This window comes from Bos indicus, chromosome 20 (assembly GCF_029378745.1).
Source record: "Bos indicus isolate NIAB-ARS_2022 breed Sahiwal x Tharparkar chromosome 20, NIAB-ARS_B.indTharparkar_mat_pri_1.0, whole genome shotgun sequence".
NCBI lineage: Eukaryota > Metazoa > Chordata > Mammalia > Artiodactyla > Bovidae > Bos > Bos indicus.
Genome location: NC_091779.1, coordinates 14,634,608 through 14,653,014, shown reverse-complemented (window position 1 = coordinate 14,653,014; position 18,407 = coordinate 14,634,608). Strand labels below are relative to the sequence as shown.

Below are 18,407 nucleotides of genomic sequence, written 5' to 3'. Positions count from 1 at the left end.
GTATTTTCAAGAATGACCCTTCAATTGTTCTATCTTCTTTCTCTCACTTTGGTCTTTTTTGTTTTTTCCAACTTTACTTCCAACTCTATCAAGTTTTCCATATCTGTTTAATTTTTAATTTTCAAAAGCCCCTTTGTAGGTTTTATTCATATTCATGCATGCTATATCTTTTCTATGAAACTAAATATTTATTATTTCTGCTAAGTTTTCTCCCTCTACAGGCTGTGTATTTCTCAAGTTGATTTTTTGTGTTTTGGAATCTATATTTCATGTGAGAATCCTTCTGCAGAAATTTAGCACTCTTCACTATCTAAAAAGCTGACCGGAAGCTTTTAGCAAGTGAAACTTGGAAGACCAGACTTCACTGGCCATCTGGTGAGATCTTGTTTTTGAAGAATCCCTAATGTCAATATCCTTATTTCTTTCTTCTTTGGGTGGTCAGATTTCCCAGGGATGTATCTTCAGATCTTCTGCCTGAGTGATATATGACTGGGAACCAATAGGTGAAGATGGCTAGAAGGCTCTCACCATTCTGTATCTAACCTTTAACTTAAATATCTTCATTTGTGTTTGGTGTGTCCCAGTTTAAAGACTGTTGATCTGACCCTGTCTAGAAAATAGACCTGTGGCAGTCTACTGAGACGACAGGGCTTCACAGAGTAGGGAAAGGGAACGGAGCATTAACTACTGCAGGCTTTTAAGCAATCGCTGTTTTTAGCCTTACATTCTCACTTTCAGAGGTACCCAAGGATACTCATTATCAAGACTGTATACTTGAGTTAGAGTGTATACTCAGGTTATTTCTCAGCTTTCCACACTGTTAAAGGGTTGAGCTCTCTTAAAGTGTGAGTCCATTATCACTAACCCCAATTTTTTGACTCTTGTTTTCTTTGTCCTTGTGAATTTGGGTCTTTAAAAAATTCTATTGTTAGTGTTGTTTCAGTAGGGAGCAAAAGAAAAAATACGTATACATTCAAGCAGCTATCGCTGCAGTTATACAGACTCACATTTCCTGTCACTCTTGCCTGCCTTCTTTGGGATGCCACCCTTCTTCTGCCTTCTCGGCTTGTCCCAGTACCCTGGCATTTGACTTCTTCCACTTACCTTCACTGGACATTATATGGAAAGGTTAAAAAATTTTAAGGTGTTTATCGTTCTCTTATGACCAAAAACAAGTTTAACCTTTTTGTATCTGTCTCACTCCATGCTTAAACCCATAATCAAATAAGCTGCATTTTGCTTCTGTGTGACAACTACCAATAAGGCATTTTGTAGTTTACAAAATATTTTCACATATGGCATCATATTTTATCCTTAAAAACCCCACTGCAAAGATAGGTCATTTTATACACAAGATGGAAAACAAATGGTTAAACAGTTGGTCTGAAATTTGTTCTCTTTTGCAGGGGAAAGGAGGATGCCTCAGGAAAGAAAAAAGGTAACTTGGTCAAATTTCTTTATAAACATGCTAATGATAGATTTCCTGGAAATAAATTACTAGTATTTGCTGGCCAGAGAATCCTTTTCTGGGGGGAGTGGGGAGGAGGTGGTGTATAGTTAAATTATAGAAATTTACTTTCTCACAGTTCTGAAAGTTCGAAGTCCATGATCAAGCTGTTGGCAGAAGAATCCTTATTTATAGACTGCTTATAGCTGAATGTACTTGGTTGGTCTAGGACTGTTTATGGTAAATAATCCTGGAATCTAGGGATTTGGGGGGCATAAATCCATAATCCCTGGGAAATGTAACTATCTGGGCATAAAATTAAGGTGTTTCATGACCAAAATGACTTTCTTTTGTGTAAGTAATGTCAAAACCTTTGACATTAACCGTGGCCAGAGTGGGAACCTAGGAGGTTGTACTGTAGTCCCAGAACTCTTGCTGCTTTGCTATGCCACATGGTCATCTGCATACATGAAGTTACAGTTGACCCCTGAGTGGCACAGGGGTGAGGAAATAAATTTTGTGAGGAAATAAATTTTCTGTAATTTTGCAGTCCAAAATCCAACTATAATTTATAGTTGGCTTTCCACATACACAGTTTCTCCATATGCATGGTTCTGAATCTGTGAATTCCATCAACTGCAGCTTGTTTATTATTCTAGTATGTAATGCTGAAAAAATTTGTATGAAAGTCAACCCATGCAATTCAAATCCATGTTGTTCAAGGGTCAACTAAAACTTGTTACTGCTAAGATCTCTGATTTTAATGAGTGTGATTTGACGATCCAATCCTTTAGACTCTTTGTACCATGTGATACATTCCAGTGAGATGGAAAAACAGAACAAAACACAATAAAACCTGGGTTGCAGAATCAGAAACATACTTGCCTGCTGGTTCTATCACTGACCAATTGTTTGACTTTGGGCAAGTTACTTACAACGTTCAAGCCTATTTCCTTACCTATGCAATACTTCTTACGTAAGATGCAAACTATTTTAATGACGAATATAAGAGAACAACAGATAAAGATGACATAATACAACAGGACATTTAGAAACAACCTTAAATGCTGGAGGGAAAAAAAAGTTTTGCTTACTTTTTTCTTGTAATGCCTGCAGTTTATTCAGTTCCTCATTCTCTTCATCACTCTCTTCACTGCTTGTGCTGCTGACATCCAAAACTATATCCCTTTTGGGATCTACTCGGAGAAAATTGCGGCATTCAAAAGTCAGGTGACCAGCTAAGTAAAACAAAGAAATATGAATGACAAAACTACAGATACATTACATATTTTTTGCTTTGTTTATCCACTAAGCAACAATTACAATTTAATAATATAATATTTAGTTGTAACTTTTATTCAGTGAATGATCATCTGCTTTACCTGAATGAAAAAGAACTATTTTTAACAGGGCTTCTTATTCAATAAATATTTTTTTGGTTACATCTTATAGATTTTAGAATACGCAATTAATGTAAATACTTTCAACTTTAGAGTTTATATTTAATTCCTTTCCACTACCTATGTGCTTCTCATCTTACTATTACATTTTCATTACACAGCTTTCACCTAACTAAAGGTGTCATAATAAAATAATTGAACATGTTCAAAAGAATACTTATGATTTTAATTCTAACAATAATATTCTGTTCTTAAAGATTCTCCCTATAAGAAAACTACAACAGTTATCTACTTATTGCATGATGCAATTAAAAAATCAAACATTATAAACACCTGGAGACCAAACAATATCACTAATATCTAAGTACCTATCACCTGCATGTTAACATTTTGCTTTATTCACTTATAATTTTTTTTAAGTGAAAGGCTTGCAAACGTGCACACACAAAGTTGGAGAGCTTGCACCATGGCTTGGAACCCTGCCCCAAACCCATTCCATTTTTTTTTTCTTCAGAAGTTGGTTATACTGAAGTTGGTGTCGATATTTTCAGAACACCGTATTATTATTTTTTAACATAAACTCAATTATACTTAGCTATCATTCTGTAACTTTCTGCCATTCAATATTATGTTTTGTGATTCATCTACGCTAACATCAGATCAGATCTGATGTTAGTCGCTCAGTCGTGTCCGACTCTTTGTGACCCCGTGAGTCGCGGCACGCCAGGCCTCCCTGTCCATCACCAACTCCCGGAGTGCACTCAAACTATGTCCATTGAGTCAGTGATGCCATCCAGCCATCTCATCCTCTGTTGTCCCTTTTCCTCTTGCCCTCAATCCCTCCCAGCATCAGGGTCTTTTCCAATGAGTCAACTCTTTGCATGAAGTGGCCAAAGTACTGGAGTTTCAGCTTTAGCATCATTCCTTCCAAAGAAATCCCAAGGCTGATCTCCTTTTGGATGGACTGGTTGGATCTCCTTGCAGTCCAAGGGACTCTCAAGAGTCTTCTCCAACACCACAGTTCAAAAGCATCAATTCTTTAGCACTCAGCTTTCTTCACAGTCCAACTCTCGCATCCATACATGACCACATGAAAAACCATAGCCTTGACTAGCTGGACCTTTGTTGGCAAAGTAATCTCTCTGCTTTTGAATATGCTATCTAGGTTGGTCATAACTTTTCTTCCAAGGAGTAAGAGTCTTTTAACTTCATGGCTGCAGTCACCATCTGCAGTGATTTTGGAGCCCAGAAAAATAAAGTCTGATACTGTTTCCACTCTTTCCCCATCTATTTGCCATGAAGTGATGGGACCAGATGCCATGATCTTCATTTTCCGAATGTTGAGCTTTAAACCAACTTTTTCACTCTCCTCTTTCACTCTCATCAAGAGGCTTTTTAGTTCTTCTTCACTTTCTGCCATAAGGATGGTGTCATCTGCATATCTGAGGTTATTGATATTTCTCCTGGCAATCTTGATTCCAACTTGTGCTTCTTCCAGCCCAGCATTTCTCATGATGTACTCTGCATATTAAGTTAAATAAGCAGGGTGACAATATACAGCCTTGACATACTCCTTTTCCTATTTGGAACCAGTCTGTTGGTCCATGTCCAGTTCTAACTGTTGCTTCCTGACCTGCATATAGGTTTCTCAAGAGGCAGGTTAGGTGGTCTGGTATTCCCATCTCTTTCAGAATTTTCCACAGTTGATTGTGATCCACACAGTCAAGGGCTTTGGCAGTCATTAAAGCAGAAATAGATGTTTTTCTGGAACTCTCTTGATTTTTCGATGATCCAGCGGATGTTGGCAATTTGATCTCTGGTTCCTCTGCCTTTTCTAAAACCAGCTTGAACATATGGGAGTTCACGGTTCATGTATTGCTGAAGCCTGGCTTGGAGAATTTTGAGCATTACTTTACTAGAGTATGAGATGAGTGCAATTGTGTGGTAGTTTGAGCATTCTTTGGCATTGCCTTTCTTTGGGATTGGAATGAAAACTGACCTTTTCCAGTCCTGTGGCCACTGCTGAGTTTTCCAAATTTGCTGGCATATTGAGTGCAGCACTTTCACAGCATCATCTTTCAGGATTTGAAAGAGCTCAACTGGAATTCCATCACCTCCACTAGCTTTGTTCGTAGTGATGCTTTTCTAAGGCCCACCTGACTTCACATTCCAGGATGTCTGGCTCTAGGTCAGTGATCATACCATTGTGATTATCTTGGTCATGAAGATCTTTTTTGTACAGTTCTTCTGTGTATTCTTGCCACCTCTTCTTAATATCTTCTGCTTCTGTTAGGTCCATACCATTTCTGTCCTTTATCGATCCCATCTTTACGTGAAATGTTCCCTTGGTATCTCTAATTTTCTTGAAGAGATCTCTAGTCTTTCCCATTCTGTTGTTTTCCTCTATTTTTTTGCACTGATCGCTGAGGAAGGCTTTCTTATCTCTTTTTGCTATTCTTTGGATCTCTGCATTCAGATGCTTATATCTTTCCTTTGTTCCTTTGCTTTTCGCTTCTCTTCTTTTCACAGCTATTTGTAAGGCCTCTCCAGACAGCCATTTTGCTTTTTTGCATTTCTTTTCCATGGGATGGTCTTGATCCTGTCTCCTGTACAATGTCAGGAACCTCAGTAGATGCAATTATCTCATTTTATCTGATGAATAATGTTCCATTGTATAAAAATATGTTTACCCTTTCTACTACTGATAGGATCTTAGGTTGCTTCTAGCATTTTGCTATTATAATAATGATGAAATGTGTAAACATGTGCACATATGCCTAAGGCAGTAACTTTGAAATATTTTTGACTAGGACTGACTAATGATAAAAAATAACAAGCAATCAAGTGTATTAATATATATGTTCATATGCAAATACACACTAACTCACAAAAATTAAAACAAAGATTACCTGTAGCACTATGACATTTGATATTCAAAAAATATGAATGCTGATAGAAACCACATAATTTATTTCACAACCATCAATTCACTACAATTCTGTTCTAGGATTTAGTCCTACTTCTCTCTTATTCAAGGACAAAATCTTTTGGAAGTCTTAGACTCATATGAGAGCATCTCCTAGCAAAGTACCAATCTTGGGCTGGGTCCTGAGCCTTGCCTTATTCCCTGAACTCAGTCAATACACAAAAATAGAAGTTCAAGAACCCTGGGTTCAGCAAATACCCTCAACACCTCCTAGACTTTCTGCTTCCTTTGGTTGCTAGTCTCTAAGTATTCATGAATTCTGTATTTTCTCCTAGCATACTAATATATCTAATATGTACTGCATATTTTATACTAGTTTCTTAGTTGTTTACAGTAGGGTCCAGCCTGCCATACTGCTGGAAACAAATTTTCTTGGTTTTGATTTCCTTCCAAATGAATCCTTCAGAAATGTTCTTTTTGGTTTCCAAACATACAGAGCTTTCAGATTATGCTTTTGCTGATTTCTCAATGTGTTACACTGTTATCAGAGAGTATCTGTAAGGTAAATCAGTGTTTTAGTGTTTGCCTGTATGGTATCAGTGTTTCAGTATTTGCTAAGATTTCTTTTATGGCCTATCTTGTAGTAAATCTGGGGGAAAACTTGGAATGTATTTTAAAAGAATATATCACTATTTGTTGAAGAGAGGCTTTTATGTTTATTTTGTTTTCAAACCTCCATCTTACTTTCTTGTGTAATAATTTCTGATAGTATAATTTTTAAGTACCTTTATCACTATATATTTGTCCATTTTCCCTTGTAATAGATTTTGCTATACATGTTTTGAGATTATATTAATAGGTATAGTCAAAATCATTATTTTATCTTCTTGGTTGATTAGAACTGCTCTTGCCTCAAAAGTCTAGTATTATAATTGCTGTACCAGTTGCTCTTTTGGTTATTATTAGTTAAATCATATGAAATTACCATTTGCATGAGTAAAACTGTTGAATATCAACAATATTCAACCTAATATCTATTTGCTCTTTTTCCTCCATCCCTTTATTTTGAAATTTTCTATGTAGTTTTCAGTTTTCTAAGTAGTTTCACTAATAATGACATGCAGCTGGACTTACTTTTTTAATGTGATAACAGACTACCTTTTCACATTAATTTCTTAGCTTGGAAAGCTAGTTTCTGCCTCATTGGAGGAAGTGTAAATTTACTCCTCATACCTACAGATGACGTAAGCTTGGGCTGTCATTTCTGAATTATTCCTTTTCCTCTAATTATTGTTTTATAGGAAGTTAAACACAGTAAACTTTCTCATCACTTCCCCTAGACAGTAAATGGAACTTCTGTAATTCCCACTTCACTGCTTTTTTGAGCAGTCTGGCTTTAACCAACAGCCTTCACTCCAGCCATGCTGTGATCCTGCAGGAGTCTAAAGCTTCATTCCGTATTCCATAAAAGTCTACCCAGGAGGCCTGTGAACCTCATTGTTTTCAGCTATCATTCCCTACTCTGGCTTTGAGCACCTTTTCCTTTCTAACATGTGGCAATTTTCCTTTTATTCTTTTGAGCTAGCTTATTTTTATTTTTGTTGTTACTATATTTTTCTCCAGCATCTCTCTGTGTTTGGAGCCAAACAGAGGACTTTCTATGTTGGTTTAGTTGGCCATTTTGATCAGAATTTCTGATGATACAATTTTTCTTTTACTTAAACTAGCTTGGCATCCAAACACCTTACACTGTCATTATTATTTAATATAAATAAACTACTTAAATAATAACCACACTGGCAGCAGTCTGTCTCACATCCTTTTTTGGCCTTGCTTTAATGAAACTGACCCTAAACTGATAAGACAACACACTGCTTCAGATCAGATCATTCGCTCAGTCATGTCCGACTCTTTCCGACCCCATGAATCACAGCATGCCAGGCCTCCCTGTCCATCACCAACTCCTGGAGTTCACTGAGACTCACATCCATTAAGTCAGTGATGCCAACCAGCCATCTCATCCTCTGTCGTCCCCTTCTCCTTCTGCCCCCAATCCCTCCCAGCATCAGAGTCTTTTCCAATGAGTCAACTCTTCACATGAGGTGGCCAAAGTACTGGAGTTTCAGCTTTAGCATCAGTCCTTCCAAAAAAATCCCAGGGCTGATCTCCTTCAGAATGGACAGGTTGGATCTCCTTGCAGTCCAAGGGACTCTCGTATTCTCCAACACCACAGTTCAAAAGCATCAATTCTTCGGCGCTCAGCCTTCTTCACAGTCCAACTCTCACACCCATACATGACCACAGGAAAAACCATAGCCTTGACTAGACAGACCTTTGTTGGCAAAGTAATGTCTCTGCTTTTCAATATGCTATCTACGTTGGTCATAACTTTCCTTCCAAGGAGTAAGCATCTTCTAATTTCATGGCTGCAGTCACCATCTGCAGTGATTTTGGAGCCCAGAAAAATAAAGTCTGACACCGTTTCCCCATCTATTTCCCATGAAGTAATGGGACCGGATGCCATGATCTTCGTTTTCTGAATGTTGAGCTTTAAGCCAACCTTTTTCACTCTCCACTTTCACTTTCATCAAGAGGCTTTTTAGTTCCTCTTCACTTTCTGCCATAAGGGTGGTGTCATCTGCATATCTGATGTTATTGATATTTCTCCCGGCAATCTTGATTCCAGCTTGTGTTTCTTCCAGTCCGGCGTTTCTCATGATGTACTCTGCATATAAGTTAAATAAACAGGGTGACAATATACAGCCTTGACATACTCCTTTTCCTATTTGGAACCAGTCTGTTGGTCATGTCCAGTTCTAACTGTTGCTTCCTGACCTGCATACAGATTTCTCAGGAGGCCGATCAGGTGGTCTGGTATTCCCATCTCTTTCAGAATTTTCCACAGTTTATTGTGATCCACACAGTCAAAGGCTTTGGCATAGTCAATAAAGCAGAAATAGATGTTTTTCTGGAATTCTCTTGCTTTTTCCATGATCCAGCGGATGTTGGCAATTTGATCTGTGGTTCCTCTGCCTTTTCTAAAACCAGCTTGAACATCAGGAAGTTCACAGTTCACATATTGCTGAAGCCTGGCTTGGAGAATTTTGAGCATTACTTTACTAGCGTGTGAGATGAGTACAATTGTGCAGTAGTTTGAGTATTCTTTGGCATTGCCTTTCTTTGGAATTGGAATGAAAACTGACCTTTTCAGTCCTGTGGCCACTGCTGAGTTTTCCAAATTTGCTGGCATATTGAGTGCAGCACTTTCACAGCATCATCTTTCAGGATTTGGAATAGCTCAACTGGAATTCCATCACCTCCACTAGCTTTGTTCGTAGTGATGCTTTTTAAGGCCCACTTGACTTCACATTCCAGTATGTCTGGCTCTAGGTCAGTGATCACACCATCGTGATTATCTGGGTCGTGAAGATCTTTTTTGTACAGTTCTTCTGTGTACTCTTGCCATCTCTTCTTAATATCTTCTGCTTCTGTTAGGTCCATACCATTTCTGTCCTTTATCGAGCCCATCTTTGCATGAAATGTTCCTTTGGTATTTCTGATTTTCTTGAAGAGATCTCTAGTCTTTCCCATTCTGTTGTTTTCCTCTATTTCTTTGCATTGATCGCTGAGGAAGGTTTTCTTATCTCTTTTTGCTATTCTTTGGAACTCTGCATTCAGATGTTTATATCTTTCCTTTGTTCCTTTGCTTTTCGCTTCTCTTCTTTTCACAGCTATTTGTAAGGCCTCCCCAGACAGCCATTTTGCTTTTTTTGCATTTCTTTTCCATGGGGATGGTCTTGATCCCTGTCTCCTATCAATGTCATGAACTTCATTCCATAGTTCATCAGGCACTTTATCTATCAGATCTAGGCCCTTAAATCTATTTCTCACTTCCACTGTATAATCATAAGGGATTTGATTTAGGTCAGTGGTTTTCCACACTTTCTTCAATTTAAGTCTGAATTTGGCAATAAGGACTTCATGATCTGAGCCACAGTCAGCTCCTGGTCTTGTTTTTCCTGACTGTATAGAGCTTCTCCATCTTTGGCTGCAAAGAATATAATCAATCTGATTTTGGTGTTGACCATCTGGTGATGTCCATGTATAGAGCCTTCTCTTGTGCTGTTGGAAGAGGGTGTTCGCTATGACCAGTGCATTTTCTTGGCAAAACTCTATTCGTCTTTACCCTGCTTCATTCCGTATTCCAAGACCAAATTTCCCTGTTACTCCAGGTGTTTGACTTCCTACTTTTGCATTCCAGTCCCCTATAATGAAAAGGACATCTTTTTTGGATGTTAGTTCTAAAAGGTCTTGTAGGTCTTCATGGAACCGTTCAACTTCAGCTTCTTCAGAGTTACTGGTTGGGGCATAGATTTGGATTACTGTGATACTGAATGGTTTGCCTTGGAAACGAACAGAGATCATTCTGTCGTTTTTGAGATTGCATCCAAGTACTGCATTTCCGACTCTTTTGTCGACCATCATGGCTACTCCTTTTCTTCTGAGGGTTTCCTGCCCGCAGTAGTAGATATATCTGAGTTAAATTCACCCATTCCAGTCCATTTCAGATCGCTGATTCCTAGAATGTCGACATTCACTCTTGCCATCTCTTGTTTGACCACTTCCAATTTGCCTTGATTCATGGACCTGACATTCCAGGTACCTATGCAATATTGCTCTTTACAGCATCGGACCTTGCTTCTATCACCAGTCATATCCACAGCTGGGTATTCTTTTTGCTTTGGCTCCATCCCTTCATTCTTTCTGGAGTTATTTCTCCACTGATCTCCAGTAGCATATTGGGCACCTACTGACCTAGGGAGTTTCTCTTTCAGTATCCTATCATTTTGTCTTTTCATACTGTTCACACACTGCTTATGAAGCTACAAAAAAAATTTCCTTTTTTTTTTTCCAGTTGGGGAACATAAGTGAACAAACTTAAGAAATTAACTCCAAAATATAGTTCTTATGAGTTCTTTTCTAAATAGACTCTCAGGAGACAATGATGACGATCAGAGATGATCAGAAACATAAATTTTGACCACAGATATGTAGAGACATTTCAAAGTTATAACATCTCAGTTCAGTTCAGTCGCTCAGTTGTGTCTGACTCTTTGTGACCCCATGAATTGCAGCATGCCAGGCTTCCCTGTCCATCACCAACTCCCGGAGTTTATCCAAACTCAAGTCCATTGAGTCGGTGATACCATCCAGCCATCTCATCCTCTGTCGTCCCCTTCTCTTCTTGCCCCCAATCCCTCCCAGCATCAGGGTCTTTTCCAATGAGTCAACTCTTCACATGAGGTCGCCAAAGTACTAGAGTTTCAGCTTTTGCATCAGTCCGTCCAATGAACACCCAGGACTGATCTCCTTTAGGATGGACTGGTTGGATCTCCTTGCAGTCCAAGGGACTCTCAAGAGTCTTCTCCAACACACTTCAAAAGCATCAATTCTTTGGCACTCAGCTTTCTTCACAGTCCAACTCTCGCATCCATACATGACCACTGGAAAAACCATAGCCTTGACTAGACGGACCTCTGTTGGCAAAGTAATGTCTCTTCTTTTTAATATGCTGTCTAGGTTGGTCATAACTTTCCTTCCAAGGAGCAAGAGTCTTTTAACTTCATGGCTGCAATCACCATCTGCAGTGATTTTGGAGCCCCAAAAAACAAAGTCTGATACTGTTTCCACTCTTTCCCCATCTATTTGCCATGAAGCGATGGGACTGGATGCCATGATCTTCGTTTTCTGAATGTTGAGCTTTAAGCCAACTTTTTCACTCTCCTCTTTCACTTTCATCAAGAGGCTTTTTAGTTCTTCTTCACTTTCTGCCATAAGGGTGGTGTCATCTGCATATCTGAGGTTATTGATATTTCTCCCGGCAATCTTGATTCCAGCTTGTGCGTGTTCCAGCTGATTGCGAAAAGTAATGGGGCTTATTCAGTAATGGAAAAACAGACCCTTAAATTTATAAAAAAATACCAGAGGCCTTGAATAGCCAAAAAATCTGAAAAAGAATAGAGGTGGAAGACTCATATTTCCTGATTTCAAAACTTACCACAAAGCTATAGAAATCAAAACAAGGTGATCTATAGTCATAAGGATAGTCACATAAACCAATGCAGTAGTCCAGAAATAAACCCACACGTATATAGCCAATTGCTTTTTGACAAAATTGTTAGGTCTATTCAGTGGGGAAAGAATAGTCTCTTCAACAGACAGTGCTACGAGAACAGGATTTCCACATGCAAAATAATGAAGTTGAATTCCTCACCTCACGTCATATGCAAAAACTGACTCAAAATGGATCAAAGACCATTACAATATAAGAACTAAAAGCATAAAAGTCTTAGAAGAAAGCATGGGGTAAGTCTTCTTTAACATGGATTTGGCAATGGATTCTTACATGTAAAACACTAACAGCAAAATAACAAAAGATAAAACTGGTGAGTTGGATTTTATCAAATTTTAAAACATTTGTGCAAAGAAATTATGAAAGTGAAAAGACAACCTACAGAATGGAAAAGAAGATTTGCAAATTATATATTTGATAGGGTTTAGCATTTAGTATATATACAATTCCCACAACTCAAGAACAAAAAGACAACTCCAATAAAAAATGGGCTAAGAAACTGAATAGACATTTCTCCAAAGAAGACATACAAATGGCCAATAAGACCATGAAAAAATACAGAACATAATTAGTCATTCGAGAAATGCAAATGAAAATCATGAGCTACCACATCACATCTACTGAGATGGCTACAATTCAAAAATAATAGGAAAAAGGAAAATAAATATTGGCAACAATGTGGAGAGACTGAAACTCTTATATTGATATATTTCTGGTGGGAATATAAAATGATGGAGCTGCTGTGGAAAACAGTTTGGCAACTCAAGAAGCTCAACATACACGACCCAGCGTCCCACTCCTAGTTATATACCCAGAGAATCGAAAGCAGGGACTCAAACAGATGTGTACACCTTAATATTCACTGCTCATTATTCACAATAGCCAAAAGGTAAAAATAACCCAAGTGTCTATCAATAGATAAATGAATTAAGAAAATGCGGTATATCTAGACAATGAAATATCATTCAGTCATAAGGAGGAATGAAGTTATGGTATCTGCTACAACATGAACAAACTTTGAAAACATTAGGCTGAGTCAAATAAGCCAGACACAAAAGGACAAATATATGATTCCACTTACATGAAATATATAGAATGACCAAATTTATAGAAATAGAAAGCAGATTAGAGGTTACCAGAATCTGGCAGAAGGGAGGAGTGGGGAGATAGTGCTTGATATTTATAGAGTTTTTGTTTGGTGTGATGAACAAGCATTGTACTTGAGAGTGATGGTTGTACAATACTGGGAATGTAATTAGCACCACTGAATTGTACACTTAAAAGGAATTAAAATGGCAAATTATGTTTTATGTGTTTTACCACAATTGTTTTGAATGGGCAAAAAAATACCATGGCATAGTATAAAGTCTTACAAATAGCCAGATTTCAATTCCCAGTCTTCCTACTTAACAACAGAGTAATCCTCTTGATTTTTAAAGAACAACTATGGCAAAGCATAGATCTAGAACTTGCATCTTTACAAGTCTATGGAAATAAGTACTGTAATCTCATTTTACAGACAGGCAACTGAATCACAGGGTGGTTAAGTAACTTGCCCAAAGTCACACAGCTAGTTATTGCCAGCTGTGTAAAAGCTATACCTAGGTGCCAGACCAATGGTTTTGAGTATTCCTAAAAGTGTGTGTGTGCTCAATCACTAAGTCATCTCTGACTTCATGATCCCATGGACTGTGACCTGCCCGGCTCCTCTGTCCATGGGATTTTCCAGGCAAGAATACTGGAGAGGGTTGCCATTTCCTTCTCCAGGGGATCTTCCTGACCTGGGCATATAACTTACATCTCCTGCTTTGCAGGCAGATTCTTTACCACCTAGCCACCTCTTGGGACTATGAAATCTACCTACCTCACAGGGTTGTTTTAGCAATGAAATGCAATGAATTTAACCAAGCTCTGTCTCTATCTTAGGTCCTGAGTTTTGAAAACATAAGAGCTACATTATAAACTTCTGAATTCTTAAACCCAGCTAATTCCCCCCAAACTTCGCATCCCTATTATTTTTATTCCTACCCAAAGTATAGGCCTCTGTATTCCTGTAACTTTCCTGAAGTCTCATCCATACATTGCTCTTTCTGTTCCTCTGACTTAACTAATCATCACCCCTGTATCCCCCAATCGTTTTATGACAGCTGCTGAAACACGCAATCCCTTGTGGACCAACTGTGCTCAGAATGCTCCCTCTACCACTTTTTAAAGGGATAGCTGGCTCTTCCCTGAAGATGCCTCTCTACAGCTTACCTCGGTATTATTAGCATGCTCCCCACTTCTTATCACTGCTTCTAAGTAGCAGTCCCCTAGGCTCCCCTTTGGGCTTCCCTGGTGGCTCAGATGATAAAGAATTTGCCTGCAATGTGGGAGACTCAGGTTCGATTCCTAGGTCGAAGGAATCTGGATAAGATAATGGCTACCCAACTCCTGTATTCTTGCCTGGACAATTCCATGGACAGAGGAGCCTGACAGGCTACATTCCATGGGATCGCAAAGAGTTGGATACAACTGAGCAACTAACACACACTCCCATTCAGCCCTCTGCGGCTGTACAGCACCCCCATCCACTAAAACTGTTGGAACCTGGCTCAGACTAGCTCTTTACTTTAAGCTTTCCTACAAGTCTTAAGTTAAAAGAGGTCCAAGTAGACGAACTGATATTAGTAGACAGACTGGGAAATCCATTCTAGATTTTGAAGTAAATATAGCATTTATATATAGAGAACTTCCTTAATTTTAATGTAAAAATTCAAATTTAATTGAATAATAAAATAAAATAAAATTGAATTGAATTAATTAAATAAAAATTTAATTTTAATGTAAACATTCAAACAAGATTTATTATTAAGTGCATCACACATAGAGAAGACTAGAGAAGAGTATATAAAATGAATACTTACAGTTGAAAGAGAATTAATAAAGTAAATAGCTGCACCTCTCACTTTAGGGAACAGACTGTTACCAGAACCTTGACTAATCCTCTGTGTGCCCTTCCCCCACAGACCACTCGGTGACCTCTCTACCCTCTCCCTAGAACCACTAGCCTCACTCAGGTATGTCTTCTCTGCTTTTCACTGTGGGCTTACTCCTTATGTATGCACTCCTAAACTTAAATCTTAAATAAAGAAATGAAATTAACAATGATTGAAAGACATAAAGTGTAAATAAATATAAGCAAATTTAGAAAAACAGAAAAGACGTCATTGTACTCATTTCTTGCATGCAAACACATTCTTCAGGAGTTTTTATTCATATGCAGGATATGTATACTTACATGCCCACTTTTGCTAGTTAGCAAGCTTCAACGGAGCCAGGTTTCAGTTGTTGCTTAGAGGCATGTGACTTGGTTCTCCCAGCATGCTTTTATTCTAAGCCCTTCTCTTGGAGATTCATACCCCAAGTATTCTCTTATTACATGATTTAAAAAATAAAATTTTTTCCCATACAAGAACATCTTTATTCCGTTATAAAATAACTCTGCTATGAACTAGAGTATCAACAACAATCCAGGTTCATTTGCATTTTCTCCAAACAACTTAGAAAACAGTGTAATGCCACTGTGAGAGCTGTTATCAAGGCTTTAGGAATTGTCACATTTATGTAGAGAAATGATATTTGTTTACAGTACATAAGTACAAATTTAGATTGCATAATTGCACATGCTGAAGTTTACTTTTCCACTCCATTTCATTAATCAGAATGGAGCTGTTTAAATCAAGGTTTCACCAGACCAAATTTACCTTTGTAAAGAGTTAATTCAATCAACAGGAAAACCTTTCATAAACAGTTTCCACTGATCACCTCTTCACCTAGTATCTGCAGGGATAAGGAATAAAAGGTTAAGTATCTATACAGTTTTTTCTGGAATAGATTTTCTCCAAGCCCCTAAATCTACTCCACTTGTACTTCATAACATCTTTGCTAGTCACCAGATACATAGCCACCTGTCACTGGGTCCATGGCAGGGAATAGAAGTGTGTATTTAGTACAGAGGGATTTCTGAATTTTCTGCAAAACTGATCCAAATAACAGAGCTAAAGGACTACGCCCAAGGCCCTGAAATCAGGATGCTAAATCACATGGTCCAAAGAAGCAATGATTCACTGCACAAAATGCTATTCTTTAATGCACTTACGGTAGCCACATTTTTTACAGCCTGCTCGGACACTGTCCTTGTTGCAACCTGAAATACAATTAGATAACATTTTAGAAGACATATAGATAAGTAAAAACAAACATTTCATCACATGGAAAAGCTGAGAAAACCACCTGCAATAGAATTTATTTCTTAAAAAAACCCCAAATCCCCCCTGACCTAGCTTAGAGTACTGCTCAATTATTATAATTATTAGAAATAACTGGAAAAGCTAATTCACTCAATTTCCTTGACAAATACTTAACAGAAGATATTTTTCTCTAACACAACAGAAATGCAGTATGATAGTCAAGAGTTTCAACATTTCAAGGATTCTCTAACACTGCAGAAGAAATTCCAGGGTACTTTGGCCTATCCCTCAAATACAAAGTAATTGACTAGATAGATATGTAAACATTCAGGTTAACAAATGTTTTTCTGCTTACCCTTAAAAGAAAAAGAAATTCTAACTTTCTTAAAGGAAATGGTGAAATTTTAGAAAGATACTTTAATTGCTAGGTATTAGAAGGAACATCTCAAATTGGCACTCAAATTTTGACAAGAGACAGGAAACTAGTCACATACTCAGTCTGACCAATGTTTATAAGTATTTACAATATCTCTGTATAATTAGTGGTACCCACAAGTAATGTTGAAGATACAAATATCAGATGAAGTAACATTTTTATTGTGATAATATACATGTAAAAATTTATCATCTTCACCATTTCAAAGTGTACAATTCAGTGGTGTTAAATACATTTACAATGTTATGCAACCATCACCACTATATGACTTTCAAAACTTCATTCTTATCCTCTCAAACAGTAACTGTAGCCAGTAAACAATACAGTCCATCCCCCTCCCTCTTTAGCCCCTGGTAATCTCTGTTCTACTTTCTGTCTCTATGCATTTGCCTATTTTAGGTATCTTATATAAGTGGAATCATACAATATTTATCCTTTCATGCTTGGCTTATTGTATCTAGCATTAAGTTTTCATGGTTCATCCATACTGTAGCACAAACCAGAGTAGCATCCCTTTTTATGACTGAATAATATTTCACTGGGTGTATATGTACTTCAAACTGATGTTAACCTCCAGTAAGGGCTCCCATCAATCAATCAAAGGGCCAGTACAGTATTACTCTATTTCCTTAATGAAGGGTGTTTCACTTCCAAATCCTTCAAATGGAGATATCCCAATTTAATAAGGTACATAGTGCAATATAATATACCTAATTTTAAAAGAAAGATCATTTTCAAACCATTTATTTAATATTATAAAGTCAAATATTAATTTCCAGCTAAAATACACATTACTGAGTTGTTCTAATAAAAATAGTCAGTTCTATTACAATGCTTGATTTTAGAGACATAAATTTGTTCCAGTGCACCTAAGAAGGAACAATTGGAGTGCAATGTGTCCATGAAATAGACTAGATGAATACAAAAAACTGCATCCAGTTGATTGGAGCCTCAAAACACACATGGGCACATCTCAAAACATTTCTAGTGACCTCAGTTCACCCCACGTGTGCTGAGAGCAGCATCCATACCTATCTGGTTTTGTATTATCACCTTCCTACCATTACTTTAGAACTCAAAAGCTGCAATTCTTCTGAATTCCACTTCCACAGCAAACTTCAGGTCTTTTAAAAGGTATAATGCCCTACTTATTTCAATATTTATGTATCTTTTAGCCAATTAACATGTGCAGATAGGTTCCTATGATTTTTTTATGTACCAGTGATGAAGTTTTTGAGTGTGGTGCCCCAACCTCATTCTTCTCCCCTTAAACCTGTGGGTTTTATTGCAGAGTGTAAAAACACATATGCTGCACTGTAGCAGAATTGTGAAATGAAATTGGGTTAATAATAAAATCAGGTTCTCTGTTATGAAATAACTGCATGTTGAAAAAAAGGCTCAGAGAATCCAGGTCAATGTCAAGTTTGTTACCATAGAAACCATAGACACTGAATAACACTGAATAAAACTGTACTAAATGCCCCGTTATCTGTCTTACAGCAAACTCAAGACGTTGTAATGGACAGATTTGAAGTCATCTCATCTCAGCACGTATTAGAAATTAACTCATCTTTGATGAAAGATGTTGATAAAACTCATTATTCAAGTATCTCATATTTTTAGAATGAATAAAATATGAAACTTTTTCAGAGCAGTTCATCTTCTTTAATAAGGTTGTAATTTTTACACAAAAGGGAAGTATAATAAGAACTCTAAGTAATTTCACATCAGCTATTTCCTCATCAGCCTTTGGTTAAATTAAGATTTCAAGCTTCATTTGTCTATAATTTTCCTGACTATCTGGCCAACTAAATGCTTCTACCTGGAACCTTG

General features: G+C 37.5%; 1 protein-coding gene across 2 annotated transcripts in view; it reads right to left on the bottom strand.

The window, feature by feature from the left end:
* The window catches only part of SREK1IP1 (SREK1 interacting protein 1), a 41,356-nt gene that overhangs the window by 15,815 nt on the left and 7,134 nt on the right, over window positions 1–18,407 (bottom strand). The window contains exons 2-3 of one of the 2 annotated variants that reach the window (XM_019982938.2): window positions 16,048–16,095; window positions 2,542–2,685 (exon numbers count right to left, since the gene is read on the bottom strand). In XM_019982938.2, coding sequence (XP_019838497.1) covers window positions 2,542–2,685; window positions 16,048–16,095 — 192 coding nt within the window. The remainder of the gene's footprint in view (window positions 1–2,541; window positions 2,686–16,047; window positions 16,096–18,407) is intronic. The other variant, XM_070774628.1, reaches the window with a different exon arrangement.